A 19,276-nucleotide genomic window follows, 5' to 3' on the forward strand; every position below is an offset into this window, starting at 1 on the left:
ATTAATACTATAAACCAATGCACACAATAATGTTAAATTCACACTGTAAAAACAATGCACATAATGAATATGTTAAATTCACAAAGTACGGCTCAAAGTGAAGGCAGTTTACTTCAACATATAATTCAAACCACAGTAATGATGCCAGTTACCAAAAAATATGGAGAAATAGTGCAAATAAGCCAGGATCACAGGTTACATGATAGATCTTTCCAAAAGTTACCCTATGAAAGGGTGATTTCTCATCATACAGTTGAGACCATTCTTTGTCCAAACAGAGTAACAGGTTATGACTTCTGTTTGACTAGCTTAAACATGTAATGTAAATTCAGCATTTTCTTTCTCAAAAAGTAAAAGTTCCAAGGTAATCACTATAAGATTGGACCAACTGTTTGATCAAGAATACTGTGTTATAAAGAAGTTTATATCATGCATAATTTAAATAAAGTGATGCTGAAATATTCTTTAAATAAGACGAGGCCAGTGGTTTGATAGCAGAGCACGCTGCTTATCAATAAAACTGCCTCAGTATTTTTTCTTTTAGTTTTTAAATCTTTTTTTATGTAATATGTGAGTAACTTATTTATCCTAAGATGGAACTCAATGAGGCACCCACACTGCAAGAGACTGTAAAAGCCATGGAACAGCTGTAGACTGGAAAGGCTGCACGAAAAGTTGGTATCCCACCAGAGATTTGGAAGACAGGAGGCCCAGCATTGCACACCGAACTCAAGGAGTTCTTCGTCATCTGCTGGGAACGAGGGAAACTTCCACAAGGCCTCTGAGATGCAGCCATCATCACCTTGTACAAAAACAAGGGGGAAAAGTCTGACTGCTCAACCTACCATGGGATAACTCTGCTCTCCATTTCAGGCAAAATCCTTGCTAGAGTGTTGCTGAACAGACTGGTGCCCACCATTGCAGAAGAACATGCTCCAGAGAGTCAATGCAGCTTCAAAGTCAAAAGGGACACAATTGACATAGTGTTCATCCTGAGACAGATCCAGGAGAAATGCAAAGAACAAAACAAAGGACTCTACATCACCTTTGTGGACCTAATGAAGGCATTTGACATGGTGAGCAGAACTGGACTATGGAAAATCCTTGAAAAGCTTGGCTGTCCTCCAAAGTTCCTTACCATGGTCATCCAGCTACATGAAGAACAGCTTGGTCAGGTCAGAGACAATAATGACCGGTCACAGAACTTCCCCATCGCAAACGGCATGAAACAGGGTTGCGTTTTATCCCCCACATTGTTTTCAATCTTCTTCAGCATGATGCTCCAAAAAGCAACAGAACACCTTGATGATGAAGATGGCATCTATATCCAATTTCGCACTGATGGCAACCTCTTCAACTTAAGGTGACTTCAAGCCCACACCAAGATTTTGGAAAAAAATTCATCAGAGAACTTCTCTTTGCAGATGCCACCGCCCTTGTTGCCCACATGGTAGCCACCTTACAACGCCTTATATATATATATATATACTGGACTGAGTATGTTAATGGTTTTAACTGATTCATGTATAATTAATCTCCAGACAGTATACTGCACTAAATTAAAACTATATGCCAAGAAATGAAACTTGACACCTGTCAAATGCAACATTTAATTAAATGCAATATCATATATCTAGATTCAGCAAGTCTTTTGGACCTTATATTAATTATAAAGACAATGATAACATAACAAAAATATGGTGGTGTTTTAAAAGATGAAACATCTTGCTATATTTCTGTCTATTATTTTCATAGATGAAGTATTTAATTTTGTAATACAATTTAATGAACACTAATTTCATTGATGAAAATCAAATCAAAATAATAAATGAGATTTAAATAATCAGTTAAAATTACCACATCATATTAGCACCATCTGTTTAATACTATTCTGATCAGTTTGCTCTTATTTAAATGCAAACAATAATAGTGAAATGATCTCATCATCAATTAGCAAAACCTCTTTAATCAATGCCATTATAACAGTTTTGTAACCATTTTAGTAGAATTGGGAATCAGTCAGAATTTCACAATCAATAATCGGTTTCACTTAAACAACTGATAATCGATTATAATCGGTTACTAAGAGCACATTTTACATTTTGTTTTTGTTATACAGTTATATCTTTGCTATGGACTTCAAAATGCTAACAAATGTACAGGAGTAATATCTTTTAAGGAAATGTATAATTTAATCTGATACAAATATTAACTTTTTTTCTAATATGTTATTTTTGTTTTATGTAACTAAAAAACTGTTCCAATCCCCCTAAAACCTTTCATTCATATGTGATGTGTCTATTATTTAAAGTAAAGGACAAGGTTTTCTTGTTTGTCATTATTTACAAATACTACGAAGGATTTTACATTTAAACTGCAACAAGTCGTAAAAAAATATCCTAACTCTACATTTTAGCAGCAAAATCATGTAATTATGACTATATGTTCTTAATTACATTTGAACCTATAGAGTATGGTCTGGTTTTATATTTGTAAGTTGTGAAAGGAATAAATAATTCAGATTGACTGTAGTGATTGGAAGTCCTATCATTTACCCAGGAGTTTTACTAACATTTGTGTTTTTGCATGCAACTAAAAAAATGTAGTCTCCCTTTCCACACAATCAATTTTGTAGTTTCATAAATGATTATCTTATTTGTTCGATCAACCAACCAATAATTGATTATAATTGATAATCAGAACAACACTATATTTTAGACCAATGTAGATATGTGAGAAAGCATGCCAGTAGCTTCTCGTGGGTCGGTGGTTCTTTCCGGGGTTTTCCCGGTTTCTTCCTCCACCATTAATACTGGCCGCCATATATGGCCTATCGTGTGCTGAAAAATGGCGTTAAACCCCACAACAACAACAACAACTATATTTTAGAATGCAAAATATAATTCTAATTTTAAATAACTTTTAAATCTTTAGTTACATTAAGTGTTACCGTATCATATATGTATAAATAAAATAAACCTCGATTCACAAATCAAACTTTTCGTTTATTTAATATGTGCTTTTAAATGAAATATTTACTTTCATTAATATCTGCAAAAGTTTTAAAAGACTGAAGGAAATTAAAATAAGATGGTTTGTTGATTTGACAAGATAAAGAGTGATTGATGTCAATAAAGAATATTTTGTATTGTATTACACAACAATAAATAACAACACAACATTTATTTGGTAAATATAATGCAAATAAAACACCATAAGAAATTAATAAAAGCCAAAGGTCCGTTTATAAACATTAGTTTGATATTGCCGATTTATGAATATGCTTCAAAATAATTGAGATCTTAATGCAAAGAATAATTTTGTTGGTTTTGTAACCTTAAATATTGAAAAACCATTTTGGTTAAAAAAAACTAAATGTGTTAGCTGGTATCTATTTAGTCCTATATGTAAGACATAGCACATGTTGATTTTGTTTAGGTGCCAAAACATAAATATCAGCGTCAGGTCTTACATGTGTGACTAGTATCTATTTTGTTCTGATTTTGGCAAGAAATTTACAAAATGAAAGTTCCAACCCACATGGTGTAACCACCAGTATCTTACTAAAATGTAGGTAAAATATTTTTTTTTTTTTTTTTTTTTTATGTACCTACAAACTATTTTATTTACATTTTAGTAGCTGAAAATCAAAGGTAACTACTCTCTTACTGCGTTTGCACACAAAAAAATAGAAAAATATGAATAAAAACCCTAGCAATTACTTCAAAAATAAAACATGAATGTGTGTTACAATTTTGGTTCTTTATTATATATTTCACGTGGTCTGAATCAGCCTGGCATTTAGTTCGAATGAGCCAAGTATTTTTAGTACAAAATCGCCCGTAGCTCCGGATGCGCGAGGGACTACCTCAAAATTAACCAAGTTAAGAATTGTCTAGATACAGCATTAAGATGCTGTAATTCCTACTTATTTAATGAATTATTCCCCCTAAAATTATCTGGTATCATACATCGGTTACATCAGCATTTCCCATTTTCTACACTAGGTCTTCTGTAACGTTCTGACACACTTTACATTCAGTTGATCCTTCACCTTTGTCCCTTACATTAAAGGTCAAAGATTATAGCATTGTTAACTATCTATATTGGCTATGTTCAGTAAATATTAATAATGCTTATATAAATAAAGTCAAAATTAAACCCATTATTTATTTAAAATAGCAATGCTTAGAACTGAACAGAATGTAGCTTTGGTTGTAAAAAAAAAAAAAAAACTTTGATTTGAGAGTACATCCGACCACATGGGATCGATACGAAACTGCGGCTGTTTACAATTTGCAACTACAATGGCGGACAGTGCGAGTGAGTTGGAGAGTGATACCAGTTCAGTGGATGGTGGACCTACGAGTAAACCCTCAGCTCTATCTCAAATTGAGCAATTGCAGAAGAGGGTTGAATCATTACAACAAGAGAACAGAGTGCTGAAAATGGAGTTAGAAACATATAGATTAAAATGCAAGACCCTTATGGAAGAAAAACGTGAATTGAAGAAAGCTAGTGTTAGCATTGTGAGTCATAAGCAGATTTAATACTTGTTTAATTTGTGTTCAGATTTAGGCGAATTTCGTCATACCTAACACAAAACCATACTGTGATTGAACAAAATATATTAATTCCAGAAGATGTCACTGCATATATTAATATGAATCGTAAACAATCATTGTTTGGCCTCTAATCCTACAACGTAACATACATCACCCAATATTTTTGTTCTGGGGAGTGATGGATCTTACAGCCTAACTAACGGTGATGTGTAGCGTATTTTGATGTCGACTAACGGTGTAACGAAAGTCAAATTTTCAGGAATATCACATACAACTGACAACCAATAACGACGCTTTTCTACAAAGTAAAGTTATAATGTTTTTGCCAGATTTTACTTATCCTGATGTCTTTTTTTCTAAGAAATTCAAATTCTCACAAAAGACATGGACCGGTTTTCAAGTTTCGTTGGCCTACATTTATGTTCGCTGGAAAGTAATGAAAGCCAATATTGCAGAAGTCGGGTTAAGTTAAAATATCATTCTTTAACCCTTTACCTCATAGAGCATAGTGACAAAGTGCAGCACGCTATAAATAGAACACCTGTTACCTAGACCAACAAGTTGTTCACCTTTTCCTTTTTGTTTGACTGGCAGTGGAGACCAACGGTATTATGCACTAATTGTGCTGAAGCGTCTGCAGGTGTATCTGCTGATGATCGGACTGCGCGCTGTTAATTAATTAATTTATTTAGACTAACCTTTGTATCCAGACGGTAAGTATAATCCCTCTTCTAATGATCCACTGCATTAAATCCTTTAGAACACTCACTTTTTTATTATAAATACCTGTCAGAACAGAACACCTGTATATTCATCGGCTGTTGACCTCAGATTTTAATTCCCCACACATGCATGTAAAGTGGCATCACAACATGGTAAGAGTAACTCAAGGAAACCATCTAGCGAGGCATGTATCACTGGAAACTGACTAATGCTTGGGTCAGAGCTGTGCTATTACAGCAGAAATTTAGGAGAGAGAGAGATACGTCATGTCAGAAATGTGAGATAGAGTGAATGATAAATAAATTGTAAAAAGACCACAAACTGTATTCAGATGTGAAAATATGCTTCACAATAATATTAATAATAGTAATATTAATTTATTATTATTAATAGCGATAGTATTTTCAATCATATTTAATAACATTTACAATGGTATAAATGGAAATTAGACATACATACATATACATATTAATACTTTACATTACTTATAAGAAGAACATGATTATTATGATGAACATAATTAATAACATTTGCAATGGTATTTATGAATACATACATACAGACAGACATGTTAATACTTAACATTACTTATAACATGATTAGTATGATGAACTTTATTAATAACATTTACAATGGTATTTATGAATACATACATGCATCTGTTATAATTTTACACCATAACTTATAACATCTGGATAATGTTATATTTTCATCAGAAACAATATTTTCTTCTTCCCACTGCATTGACAAGTTTTACAACAATTTACAAAACAATTACATTTGCCGCAAAAGCATATATTACAAACTTCCCGCGGAACATTCTTTTAGGCCAGCGGGAAGTTTATCCATTTCGGGGATTCAATACCTCAAGAAATTTTCTTCTTAATTAGACTTGCCGATTTTTGGAAACTTCTATCATGTTTTCGTCTTCATCATGCTTGTCCTGTAAGGTAGGAGGCAAGCATAACCTTTTCTCCCATCTCTGGTACATCTCCCAATCACTTGCCAATAGATCAGAATGATCTTTGGGTATCCCCAGTGAATAACGATGTCTACATCGCTGATTTGGATCCCCATTCCATATGCTACCATAACAACGGGACAGCGAATTATGCTGTTGGGTCTTCAAAATTCAACACCAATATAAATCGAGGTTGGGGAAGAGCAGAGTATACCTATAACGATTAGAAACATGCAGCCAGTCCAAACAGAAACACACAAGGTTTATAGCAAATACAGAACAGTATACCAACACACACCTATAGCACACATTGGACAATAGATCCATGGCAAGGATCACTAGAAATATTACTTTCAAACATGGCAATGAAACCAGCCGAAACGTGTAATGCCTGAGGGGAGTACTTGCCAAAATAAAACAACTTTAAATATGCAATTATCAAAAAAGAAAAGATCAACCATAATCAAAAACAAAACAAAAATAAATTTCTTCAAATTCTTTTTGAATTTGCATGCAATACTCACAACAGACGATGCGGGGAAAAGTTACAGATATAAAATCCTTTATAAAATTTTAGAACAAAGGGGGTTGGCTCAAAGGCCTCCTAGCTTAACGTAGCTAGAAGTCCCCGAGACAACCACAGATAAAAGATAGAGATTGGGGGGGGGTAAATACCTATCTGGTAAAACTACAATTGTGATTGTTCTACTTGGGTCTAACAAAATATACTTAAATATATCTTCTTTCACTTTTGGGGTAGCTGTAGCTGTGAGAGCAATCCAAGGAAAATCAGTGAAACTTCTCAGGACTGAAATCTCTCAAAATTCTGGTCTGCAATTTTCACCCCTACAATGATGACAAGTGTTTTTAGCCGTGAAATGATAAGATATGAATTTATATACTATGTGTGTGTGTGTGAGAGAGAGAGAGAGAGAGATATACAATTGGTGATATAATGAATACTTACAATGATCGAAGATCGGTTGAAAGGAGAACACTAGCAAAAAACAAAACAAAAAGTAACAACAGCAACAGCACTCAACATGAAAAGCAACAATACAAAAAAAAGCATAATTCGCTGTCTCGTTGCTATGGTAGCATTCGGAATGGGGATCCAAATCAGCGATGTAGACATCATTATTCACTGGGGATGCCCAAAGAGCATTATGAACTATTGGCAAGAGATCGGAAGATGTGCCAGAGATGGGAGAAAAGGTTATGCTTGCCTCCTACCTTACAGGACAAGCATAATGAAGACGAAAACATGATAGAAGTTTCCAAAAATTGGCAAGTCTGTTTAAGAAGAAAAATTCTTGAAGTACTGTGGATCCCCGAAATGGATAAACTTCCCGCTGGCCTAAAAGAATGTTCCGCGGGAAGTTGTAATATATGCTTTTACGGCAAATGAAATTGTTTTGTAAATTGTTGTAAAACTTGTCAATGCAGTGGGAAGAAGAAAATATTGTTTTTGATGAAAATATAACATTATCCATATGTTATAAGTTATGGTGTAAAATTATAACAGATGTATGTATGTATGTATGTGTGTATTCATAAATACCATTGTAAATGTTATTAATAAAGTTCATCATACTAATCATGTTATAACTAATGTTAAGTATTATAAGTAATGTAAAGTATTAATATGTATGTATGTCAACTTTCCATTTATACCATTGTAAATGTTATTAAATATGATTGAAAATTCTATCACTAGTAATAATAAATTAATAGTACTATTATTATTATTGTGTAGCATATTTTCACATTTGAATACAGTTTGTGGTCTTTTTACAATTTATTTATCATTCACTCTATCTCACATTTCTGACATGATGTACCTCTCTCTCTCTCCTAAATTTCTGCCATAACGGCACAGCTCTGACCCAAGCATTAGTCAGTTTCCAGTGATACATCCCTTGCTAGACGGTTTCCTTGCGTTACTCTTACCATGTAGTGATGCTGCTTTACACGCATGTGTGGGTAATTCAAATCTGAGGTCAACAGCCGATGAATACACGTGTGTTCTGTTCTGACAGGGATTTATACTAAAAAAAAGTCAGTGTTCTAAAGGATTTAACGCTGTGGATCATTAGAAGAGGGATTATACTTACCATCTCAATACAAAGGTTAGTCTAAATAAATTTATTAATTAATAGCACTCGGTCCGATCATCCGCAGATACACCTGCGGACACTTCAGAACAATTAGGGCATAATACCATTGGTGTCCGCTGCCAGTCAAACAAAAAATAAAAGGTGGAGAACAACTTGTTGGTCTAACCTGTTACCTAGCCAACTGCATACCCATAGGCCTGCCTGTGAACTGTTAAGCAATGTAGCATATGTTACTTTTAACAGAAATTTTAACCATTGTACATTTTTGGTACACATCTATTATGTGTGGAAAAATTTAAGAGTAAAGTCCGATTGTTATAGCTGTGTAATTATTTTTCACGGAAGAATTTTTTATATGCTTTAAAATCTTGAGAGAACTCGTTCACCGTCATGTCAGTGAGGCCGCGTGACCAACCATAGCTGCCATTTCCCATACTCGAAATTTACTTGTTTTTCGTCTGCGTCTACATCACTAAGTCATCTGAATTTGATAATTTATAAAAACTAATTGCTGCCTGCATCAATATCAGAGCCTTTACCTAAGTTATTGAATCTTTCATAGTTGTGATTCGTGAAAACTTGGTAAGTACCGAATGAAATCCGCGACCGCCATTTTGGAGAGTGGAGATTATGACCCAGTTACTTTAAATAGCAGATATCAACCAGTACATAAACAGTGACCACGTGATCTGATGTAATTGTCATTCACAGAAATGAATGTAGTATCTAATAGGAGGGTTTTCCCCAAAGGTGGCGCTACGAAAAACCAGTTCTATGGTCAAAGCTCAAGCTGATGTTTACAGCAGGCGTCAAAAGGTGCTTCCATGCGAATGGAGTAGAGGCGTCAAAAGACGCTTGCATGAGGTAAAGGGTTAACTAAACAAATAAAAATATATTGTTCCTATTGGAACTGTAAGCAACGTTTTGTTTTGTTCAAGAAACATATCCACCACATGAACCTACTGAAACATACTTCAGCATACCTTGACTACCGTCGCATTGCAGCAAATTCAAATGTATGTCAACAGAACATGACAATGCATCCATTTGCTAGTGTCATATTTTCATTCCGCCAGGATAAAGACAGCACATTAAGTGTATTAATTACACATAAGTTAGTGTAAGAGTGTCAATATAGGCAGCCAGGTGTGTGAGATATTCCTGAAACTTAGACTACTCATTCGGATGTTAACCAACATCGGAACAAGCTATACAAGGCTCTTATTTGGATAGTAGACATAGCACTAAAATAAAAACATGTGCTATGTTTTACATTGTAGGACTATTTGGCCTCCAGAGTTCTACACTGTTAGTCCTACACCATAAGACACATCACCCGATATTTTTGTTTTGGGGGTGATTGGTCTTACTGCCTACATAATGGCGCTGTGTAGTGTGTTTTGATGTCGTTAACAGTGTAAGGGAAGTCAAATTTTCAGAAATATCACACAACTGGCAACCAATAATGACGCTTTTCTACAAGTAAGGTTATAATGTTTTTGTCTGACTTTATTTACCCTGATGTCTTTTCTCTAATAAATTCAAATTCTCACGGAAGAAATGGACATGTTTTCAAGTTTCGTTGGCCTACACTTCACTAGACTGGAAAGCGATAAAATCTGGGAATGCTGAAATTGGGTTAAGTTGAAAAGTTATTCTATAACAAAATGAACACAAATATATTATGCCCATTGGAACTGTAAGCAATGTTTCGTTTCATTCAAGAAACATATCCCCCACATGAACCTATTGAAACATACTTCGGCATACCTCGACTACCGTCGCATTGAAATAAATTCAGATGTATGTCAACAGAAAAAGAAAATGGGTCCATATGCTAGAGTCGTATTTTTATTCCTCCAGGATAAAGACAGCACATTAAGTATATTAATTACACATAAATTAGTGAAAGAGTTTCGATATAAGCTGCCAAGTATGTGAGATATTCCTGAAACTTTGACTACTCATTCCGATGTCAACCAGCATCGGATCATGCTGTACAAAGCAATTATCTGGGTAGTAAGACATAGCACTAAAGCAAAAACATGCTATGTCTTTCATTGTAGGATTATTACACTGTAAGACATTGACCTAGTCCCACTTGTAAGACCTTGACACTGATATTTATGTTATGGGTACTAGGGTCTTACTGTCTAACTAACGACAATGTGTAGTGTATTTTGATGTTGACTAACATCATAACGAAAGTCAAATTTTCAGGAATATCTCACACAACTGGCAATTCAAATAACGATGTTTTTCTACAAAGTAAGTCATAATGTTTTATTCAGACTTTACTTACTCTGATGTCTTTTCTCTAATAAATTAAAATTCTCACAAATGGACCTGTTTTCAAGTTTTGTTGCCTTGATGAATACATTTCGCTACAACACTAGAACTAACCGGGCTAAGGCGAGGGGCATTTTAAAAAAATATGCTATGGTCAGTCAATCTACCTCTTAAATAATCGCAGGGTGAAGTCGTTTTTGCTTTCCTGACAGAAGAAGGCAAAGTTTACATTTTTAGGCAACTTGTCACTCACTTACAAATGGCATTTTGTCCAAGTCTTGATTCTGAGGTCACGTGCACTGCTTATCCCGCTACATTCAGAAATGAACACAATAATGAAAGCTAAAGTTGTTTATTTGATGTACTGTTATAAGTGACCACATGTACATCTCTGGGTCTTTCTGCCTCTGAATTCAGTCACTGTAAATATCAGTACATTTTCCCACCCTGCCGCCAGTCAAAACCTTTGAACTTGCCACCCAGATTTTCTGCATCCCAGATAAAAAAGTTGGAGTCCAAATACATTTAATTAAGAGTTTCTGAGATCGCTGTTATCACCGAAGATATTCTTTCACAACAAAGAAATCAGTAAACTTGCAGATGAATTCATTATTTGGATTACAAAGTCATTGGGTCATTGCAGATTATTTATTTTAAAACTTTGCTGCAATAAAAGAAAGATCTTAAAGTTCAAGTATAACTTATTACAAAGAAGAATCAAATAGCCTCTTTGAGTTTTAGATAAACGTGTTCTAGGATGAAGTACAATGAAACGGATGATAGTACACATTTTATGACAGGCAGTAAATTAATTGCCATTTGGTAAAAAATATTTATTTGGCTATTTGTATTGGCTTATATGTAATGTGTTGGTCTCTAATATTGCTACAAAAAGATGTGTGACTTTAAACTAAAAGAAAAATGAACTAATATTCTTTGAATGGACATTGCATTTGTTTGTTAATTGTGCATGTTGGTTTATTTCTGTGTTTAGAGAGAAAGATAGTATGTTGTAACGTTGCAATATCCTATTTCAAGCTGAAAAAGGAAAAAGTATGGGTCAGGTGAAACTTGAAAGCATGTCCATTTGATTGTGTGAGAATATGAATTTATTAGAAAAAAGACATCAGAGTAAGTAAAGTCTGACGAAAACATTGCGACTTTAATTTGTAGAAAAGTGCCACAGGCAATGAGCTGGTGACTTAAATAAACTCATAATCCCTGACTGAAATTCCATAGGCCCGGACTTCATTTTCCACATGCCCAAAATTTCCCTATTTTTAATATTGTCACACAACATTGCCATAGCTACAATTCGAATATATATTCGATAGGGTTCAAAGAGGCTTGAAGGTCATGCAAGTGTCATTAGTGTTCATCACTATGCTGGCGTGCTTCACAAAGTAAAATTCCATCAACAAAGAGTTCTGAAACATATTTTTTTGGCTTTGCTGATAGCTAAATTGCTTCCTAAAAAATAGGCATAAAAAATTACATTTGAACACTATTCCGACAACTGAAATGATCATACTTTGTGTTCTATATATGCAGCAAAATCCAACTTAAAAGAAATGCAGCTGCTGTTCACAAACTTGTCAAATATTTGATAAATATGGTTTAAACATTCTCATTCAAAGCAATAATTTATTGTACAAGTATCTAGCATCTTTGATTGACCTATAATGGGTTGTTCCACTTCCTGATCGTACCTATACAGATTAACACAATGGGCTCACCCAGTCAGGGCTCGAATTTAACACAAATTTCTTTGTAGCCAGAAGGACTAGTATATTGAGAAATTTACTAGTCCTGCCAAATCTTTACTAGTCCTGTTCACAAAACAATGTCACACAGCTTTCATGTACATCTACCGATTCAGTTTTAGAGTTCAAACAACCTGCAACAAAACTGGATGTTTTCTGTATGTTTGTTTTTGTGAATTGCATAAACCAGTTACACCACATAATGTTCCTTTCCTCATCATAATTCAGCCATTCCCTGTCTTTTGTCCATTTCTTCTGAAATTTTCCATTACGCTTTTCCCTATCGTAAGAATTATTCCTCATCATTCTCATTCAACTTTTGCTTTTATCTGGTGCTGAACACCTTCTATCAAATGCCACATTTTGCCTGTCTTATAAGGAGGGAATTGTGCCTTGTTTTGAAATACGAGATGTTATAGTATAGCTGATGCGAATTATTTAAAGCAAGAAAAGGAATGGCACAGTGTCCTTTATATAAGAAAGTCAGAGCAAGAAACTCGTTTCAAAACACGTGTCTTGGACCCCTCCCACAATTAAATGGCCTCTCACTAACAAAGACTTAACTTCAGCGGATGTTCTGCATGATCAAAGCAGTGGCTATTGTAAACACTGTTATAAAATATTAGCATTAGAAGATAGTGTTAGTTTCAGCTTGGAAAATGTGTGTTCCCATCAAATGAAGCCATCTGACACTCAGCACATTGTATTTAACAGCTCCAATTATGGAATCATAAGTCGTAAGTTTGGTAATTGTTCCTAATTAATCAAACCTCAGTGTATTTTTTATGTGCTTTAAAATCTTGAGAGAACTCGTTCACCGTCATGTCAGTGAGGCCGCGGAAAATTTTCAAATCTTAGATGCCCATGCTCAGAGATTTTAATTCCCAACAAATGTACAGAATTCTGCTTGGATATCTCCACGTGTATTCAATTATTTGTTCATTCTTGTAAGGGAAAAATATAAAAACTATCAGAGATCTCAGAAAGGCTTAATTACGCGTATTTGGATGCCACTTTTTGATCTGGGACGCAGAAAATCACTGAGGTGAGAGTCCTCCGTACGCATGTAATAGGTGTGCGGCAAAAATCAAAGACATGCCAGTCCTGCTTCAGCCACCTGCTTTGTGGGAAAATGTGTTGATCAGTTAGCTGTACTGATATTTACAATGACAGAATTCAGTGACTGAAAGACCCCCTGATGTACATGTTGCCATTTTATAAGAGTACATAAAAAAGAACATGATGCAATAGCTGGGCGGCAAGTTTAAGGGCTTCGACAGCCGGCCGGGTGGGAAAATGTACTGATATTTACAGTGATTGAATTCAGAGGCAGAAAGACCCAGGCATGTACATGTGGTCATTAATAAAAAGTACATCAAATAAACAACTTTAGCTTTCGTTGTTGTGTTCATTTCCAAATGTAGCAGAATAAGCAGTGCACACAACCTCAGAATCAAGACATATTGAGACTTAGACAAAATGCCATTCGTAAGTGGGTGACAAGTTGCCTAAAAGTGTAAACTTCGCCTTCTTCTGTTAGGAAAGCGAAAACGACTTTGCCCTGTGATTATTTAAAAGGTATATTTACTGACCATACCATATTTTTTTATAATGCCCCTCGCCTTAGCCCGGTTGTTGTAGTGAAATGTATTCATCAAGGCATCAGTAGATAGGCCTAGTTTTTATATCAATTACGTTGACAAACAAAATCTTGTCCATTCACAAGCATTATGTTTTGATAGCTGATTGACCATTAACCCTTTTCTGAGTAAGGTAGCAACTATCAATTTCCTGCATGATATCCTTTGATGATAAAACATACAAACTTGTGTTTTAAGATCAGAATCAGTGATCTGGATACATATTAACTGCCTCTTATACACTATTTCATCATAAAAATTAGATTGAAACTGTAAGTGAACCAGTAGGCCTAACGGGAAATAATGGCGGACTTCGTTAAGTCTGGGATGTAAAGTTTATTAGATTGTCTGTTTTCTTAAATCATCAGGTAAATACATTCAGAAAAAAATATACAAATCATTGAAACCAAAGCCTAGGTATTATTTTATGAAAGAGTTAACTTTAAAATGCAAATTATGTAGGTCAGAAACGTATAGTACAGTGCTTGTTGTGGAATTCGCGAGATGCGCCTTAAAGTCTAACCTGTTTTCTAACTTGACTTGTATTTGTGCAAATACGGGGGGAAAAAGCAAATCAGATACTATTTATTTGCCTAAAATTACTACAAATACATATCCAAATAAATAAACCAAAAATGTGCGATACTGTCAATGGAATATTTGTGATGAAGCTATATTATAGTGAGTGATTACATTACGAAAACCTCTCCTTCTAAAAATAGATGCACTCAGGTTTGTGTTGATTCTGTAGGAAAGAAAGGACTGCAACTTTTGATGGTGGGACTCCTATTTTTACCAAAGTGGGAGTCCTGGACTCCTAGTTTTGAAATCCTAGCGAGATCTCTGACTATTCATATCATCATAGAAAAAGTAGTTGTATGGAAAGGATGTGTCAATAACGTAATCATAATAAATTGATGTAATTCTTATAATTATTTCGATGGAAATGTAAAATATGTAGTTTCCTGTTTGTGACTGTTGGAGAATTTGGGTAGCGAGCAAAATAGATGTTATAGAAACACACCTTTCCGAGTCAAAAAATGACTTCATCTTCTCATGCTAATATTTTATGACTGTTTACAATGGCCACTGCTTTGATTCTACAGAACATTTGCTAAGTCAAGTCTTTATTAGGGAATGGCGTAAACAAACGCTGACTATTGATAACTGAAACTTACTAGCCCATCGGACTATTAACATTATGAAAGTTACTAGTCCGACAGGAATTCTGCTAGCCTCGGGCTAGCGGACTACCGCAGATTTCAAGCCCTGCCACTGTAGCCTTCAAACACATCTCACTAGCTACTGTCAGCCATTTAAGTAATATTTGACCTCATTGCCTTTAATTGGAAAAATTTAAACTGCCCAAGGGATACTTTTGCATCAACTCCAATCATGACTGTTTACACCGTTTATATATGCTATATGTAATGGGCATATACTGAAAGTGGTGGGTTTGTTTTGAAGATTACTGAAAATTGTGTTTTCTTGAAACACAACCATGTCAGAGGATTTGCGAGTAGAAAATCTTATTTTTAGCATGACATGCCATGCTTCAATGTGACTAAAATCAGATCTCAATTCCCCGTAGGACAGTAGTGACCTGATTTAGATTGTGCTGTGTTATGTTAGGTATGTCAACATCTTGAAAATAGATTTACACATTTCATCAGCACAATCCAAGTTTCCTGAGGCAAATTATTTCTTTTTAACAAGCCAGATGGTCGCCACACTTAGGAGACAAAACGGGGATGATATAAAATTAGAAGGGGCCCTGGGCATGGGGCTATCATTTATTGATCACTGCCTTCTTACGCCTAAATAATGGTGCTGTAGCATGTTCCTTGTTTGACTGACATGGGAACAAGATGCCAAATTTGTTAGGATTATCTTGCACAATTGGCAGTCCATATCAGTGTTTTTCTGCTAAATTAAAGTAACATTGTTTAGTTGGACCTTACTTACTCTGAAGTATTTTTTTCTAATAAATTCAGATTCTCACAGAAACAAATGGACCTGTTTTCAGGTTCTGTTGACCTTCATTTCAGTTGGCTGGAATGCAATTGAAGCGAGGAATGCTGAAATCAGTATGATAAGTATCTTGAATGAAATAAAGCTATCTCACACTTTCTTCAATATTAGTATATTAAAAGTTGTTTTGTCAAAGAAACATCCTTCAACTTAATCCAATTATCTGTGGCTTCCATCATATTCCAGCCACTAATTAGATTTAATTCCAAAGTGATATTTCTGAAGTTTTTGCCTGTGCACGTGGCCCAATCAGTCCTTTTCTTTGTGGGTATGTGAGAAAGCTTGCCAGTAGCTTCTTGTGGGTTGCTGGTTCTTTCTGGGGTTTTCCAGGGTTCTTCCTCCACCATTAATACTGGCTGCCATGTAAAGTCTATCGTGTGCTGAAAAGTGGCGTTAAACCCTACAACAACAACAAGTCCTTTGCATGTAAAGACAGCTTTCACTTTGTTTTCTAGTTGACAATCCTTTTGATCAAGCCGCGAATTTAGTATATGTACTTGTTCAGTGCAAGTTGAGTTTTATATCTTCCAGCGATAGCTTGACCTTAATTCTGTATCTTGTTGGTCTTGGGTATTTTCCAAAGTGCAACTCTGACTCTCTGATGACAAGTCACCCTTTCAGGCAGATCTGACTTGCAAAGTACACCCAGACTTATAGGAGGGTCAAAAAGTAATTGGCTTTTTGTAGCCCTTAAAAAAAGGAGGGGCTTAGCTTACAATCAAGTCATTTTTGTTTTGTATATTTAATTTGTATTATTTGTTGGCTTTTTTAATGATTATATGTTTTGTACATTCTATATTTGTGATTGACCTTAGTCCAATATCTAGTTCCCTGTGTATCGTAATCGGGACATTTGGTTTTGTAATCAACATAATACATAGCTAATATTTCTCTGTGAATATAGATTAAATGTTAGAATCATCATATATTTTTGTGTCTTATCTTTTTGTATAATGTTGTTTACTTGGGAAATTAATAATTATTGCCTTAACATCTTAAGAAGTATCAGTCTTATTGATTTTTGTGTTCCGTTTTTTAAATTGGGTGTTCTTCAGTAATATTCTTGGATAGAAACAATAATTTGGAATTATAGTGAATTCAGACAAGGACATTATGCATTATATTATTGTGAAACATCAAAAGACTGTTAGTATATCATCACAATCCAGGTCATTTGTACATAACCACATTCAAGACTACAGGCACTTCAACACATTCAATATTGGAACTTTTTGGCAATACCGCTGGAATTTAGTTGGAACTTTATCCATTCGGACTTGTGATAAAACTTTTAGGACTATTTGGGATTTAATTATTGGAATTGTAAGTACTTTTTAAATGTTCACTTTGTATCCTAGTGAAATAAATTATTTGTTGAATTTTACAAAACTTGTTGGTTTCTCGCTTTTCTGTTGCTTAGTTTAAGGCCATAGAGTCGTAACAACTTATAAGTGGTAGACTTATAAGCAAGTGTATATAACTCTTGCACAACTATGGTCATAATTTAATCTTTTCAGCAATACACATACCCAAACCCTTTTGTGGGAATCCATAATGCATACTTTGCATATACATAGATTCCACAATGGACATAATAAATCCGTATGGTCTAAGGCTGACACAAAAATGGTTGCAGACACAGGAGTCTGTTGTTTTGCCATTTAAAAGACCCAGCAAACAGTTTAGAAAATATGAAATAATTATGCTAGCATCTATCTGTAGTATAAAAAAATGTCAGCTCCCACTATCAGTTCCATATTCAAAGTCAGTTGACCTATGTTGTCCTGTCCACTAGTTGCAGCCTTTTAGGTGTTGATGATGATGGTTGATGCTAATTATGTCAGAGTAACACAAAACCATATTTCCTAATGTAGAATACACACAAATCAAAACCATTGATGTATTAAGCACTGCTGCTGATCTCTGCAGATCGCTTTGAACATCAGAATTAAAACAAAAAAACAAGACCCATCCTGGTCTCCAATTTGCATTAAGCATCAAGATGTATGGAATTTTTAATGACGTGAGCTGAGAATGTGAGGGAAATATGGTATATAAAGACCGTTTTCTCCAGTTCTTGTTGTTGTATGGTTTAATGCCATTTTTCAACACACGATAGGCTATACATGGTGGCTAGTATTAATGGTGCAGTTAGAACCTGGGGAAACCCCCGGAAAGAACCACCGACCCATGAGAAGCTACTGGCAAGCTTTCTCACATACCCATATTGGCTGAATCCAAGACTCAAACCCACGCAGAATGAGGTGAGATGGCAGTGATCCGTAACAGAGAGCGCTTTAGACCACTCGGCCACTTGGGGCCCCACTGCCATATAATCCAGTTGTTTGAGGGATATTACCATTGACTGACTGGTATGACGTGGAGCAGGGTTGTTGTTTTGTACTTGCCTTGAGTGATATTAGTAATTCAGCACAGGAAGTAAAACAAATCCTTATAATGATCAGCAGAGATTCAAAATTATTACAGATCTTGTTACCAACATGTTTACTTTACTTTGATTTCTCCATTCTTAGCATGTACAGTGAGGCATATCATCCTCTTTGTACAGTCCACATAATTTATATAATATTTTGCTTAATTAGGCCATCTCACGTGTGTGTGGGTTTGAGTCTCAGATTTGGCCAATGTGGGTATGTGAGAAAGCTTGCCAGTAGCTTCTCATGGGTCAGTGGTTCTTTCTGGAGTTTTCCTGGGTTCTTCCTCCACTATTAATACTGGCCAGCATGTATTGTCTATCGTGTGCTGAAAAATGGCATTAAAACATACAACAGCAGCAGCAACAGCTTAATTAGTTCTGACATATGTATTGAATTTTTTAACTTTTCAATATTTTTTGGGGATGAAACATTTAACTGCTGTGTTGGTAGCAAGATTAGTAGAACCATTTGAGTCTAGTGTTTTATTCAGTCCTGGGTAGAATTGGTGTAAATGAACTCCTGCCTCACTGTTTCCTTTCAGTTTTTGGAGGGGTTTATACTTTTCTAACATGTCAGTCAACATTGCTTAACACCTGCTTATCTAATTACTTGATCATGTCTGCCAGATCAGCACATTTCAAGCCCAAAAAAACAAAGATATTTTGGCTACCAGTTCGTCTGACAAGGTCATGTTTATATTTAGAAAAACAAATTTTCAATAAATCTTATGAGAGAGAGAGAGAGAGAGA

The 19,276-nt window shown here is 35.0% G+C and overlaps 2 protein-coding genes across 2 annotated transcripts in view; one reads left to right on the plus strand and one right to left on the minus strand.

Moving 5' to 3' along the window:
• Positions 1 to 4,066, minus strand: part of LOC149805824 (uncharacterized) — a 48,690-nt gene extending 44,624 nt beyond the window's left edge. The window contains exon 1 of the mRNA XM_089950538.1: positions 3,972 to 4,066. Within this exon, the coding sequence (XP_089806664.1) occupies positions 3,972 to 3,995 (24 nt within the window). The 5' untranslated portion in view covers positions 3,996 to 4,066. The remainder of the gene's footprint in view (positions 1 to 3,971) is intronic.
• Positions 4,067 to 4,282: 216 nt separating this feature from the next.
• LOC149805825 (coiled-coil domain-containing protein 6-like) overlaps positions 4,283 to 19,276 on the plus strand; it is a 54,719-nt gene continuing 39,725 nt past the window's right edge. The window contains exon 1 of the mRNA XM_089950536.1: positions 4,283 to 4,529. Within this exon, the coding sequence (XP_089806662.1) occupies positions 4,308 to 4,529 (222 nt within the window). The 5' untranslated portion in view covers positions 4,283 to 4,307. The remainder of the gene's footprint in view (positions 4,530 to 19,276) is intronic.

The sequence above is a fragment of the Sinohyriopsis cumingii genome, chromosome 2 (genome assembly GCF_028554795.1).
Source record: "Sinohyriopsis cumingii isolate HCF-2022 chromosome 2, ASM2855479v2, whole genome shotgun sequence".
Taxonomy (NCBI): Eukaryota; Metazoa; Mollusca; class Bivalvia; order Unionida; family Unionidae; genus Sinohyriopsis; species Sinohyriopsis cumingii.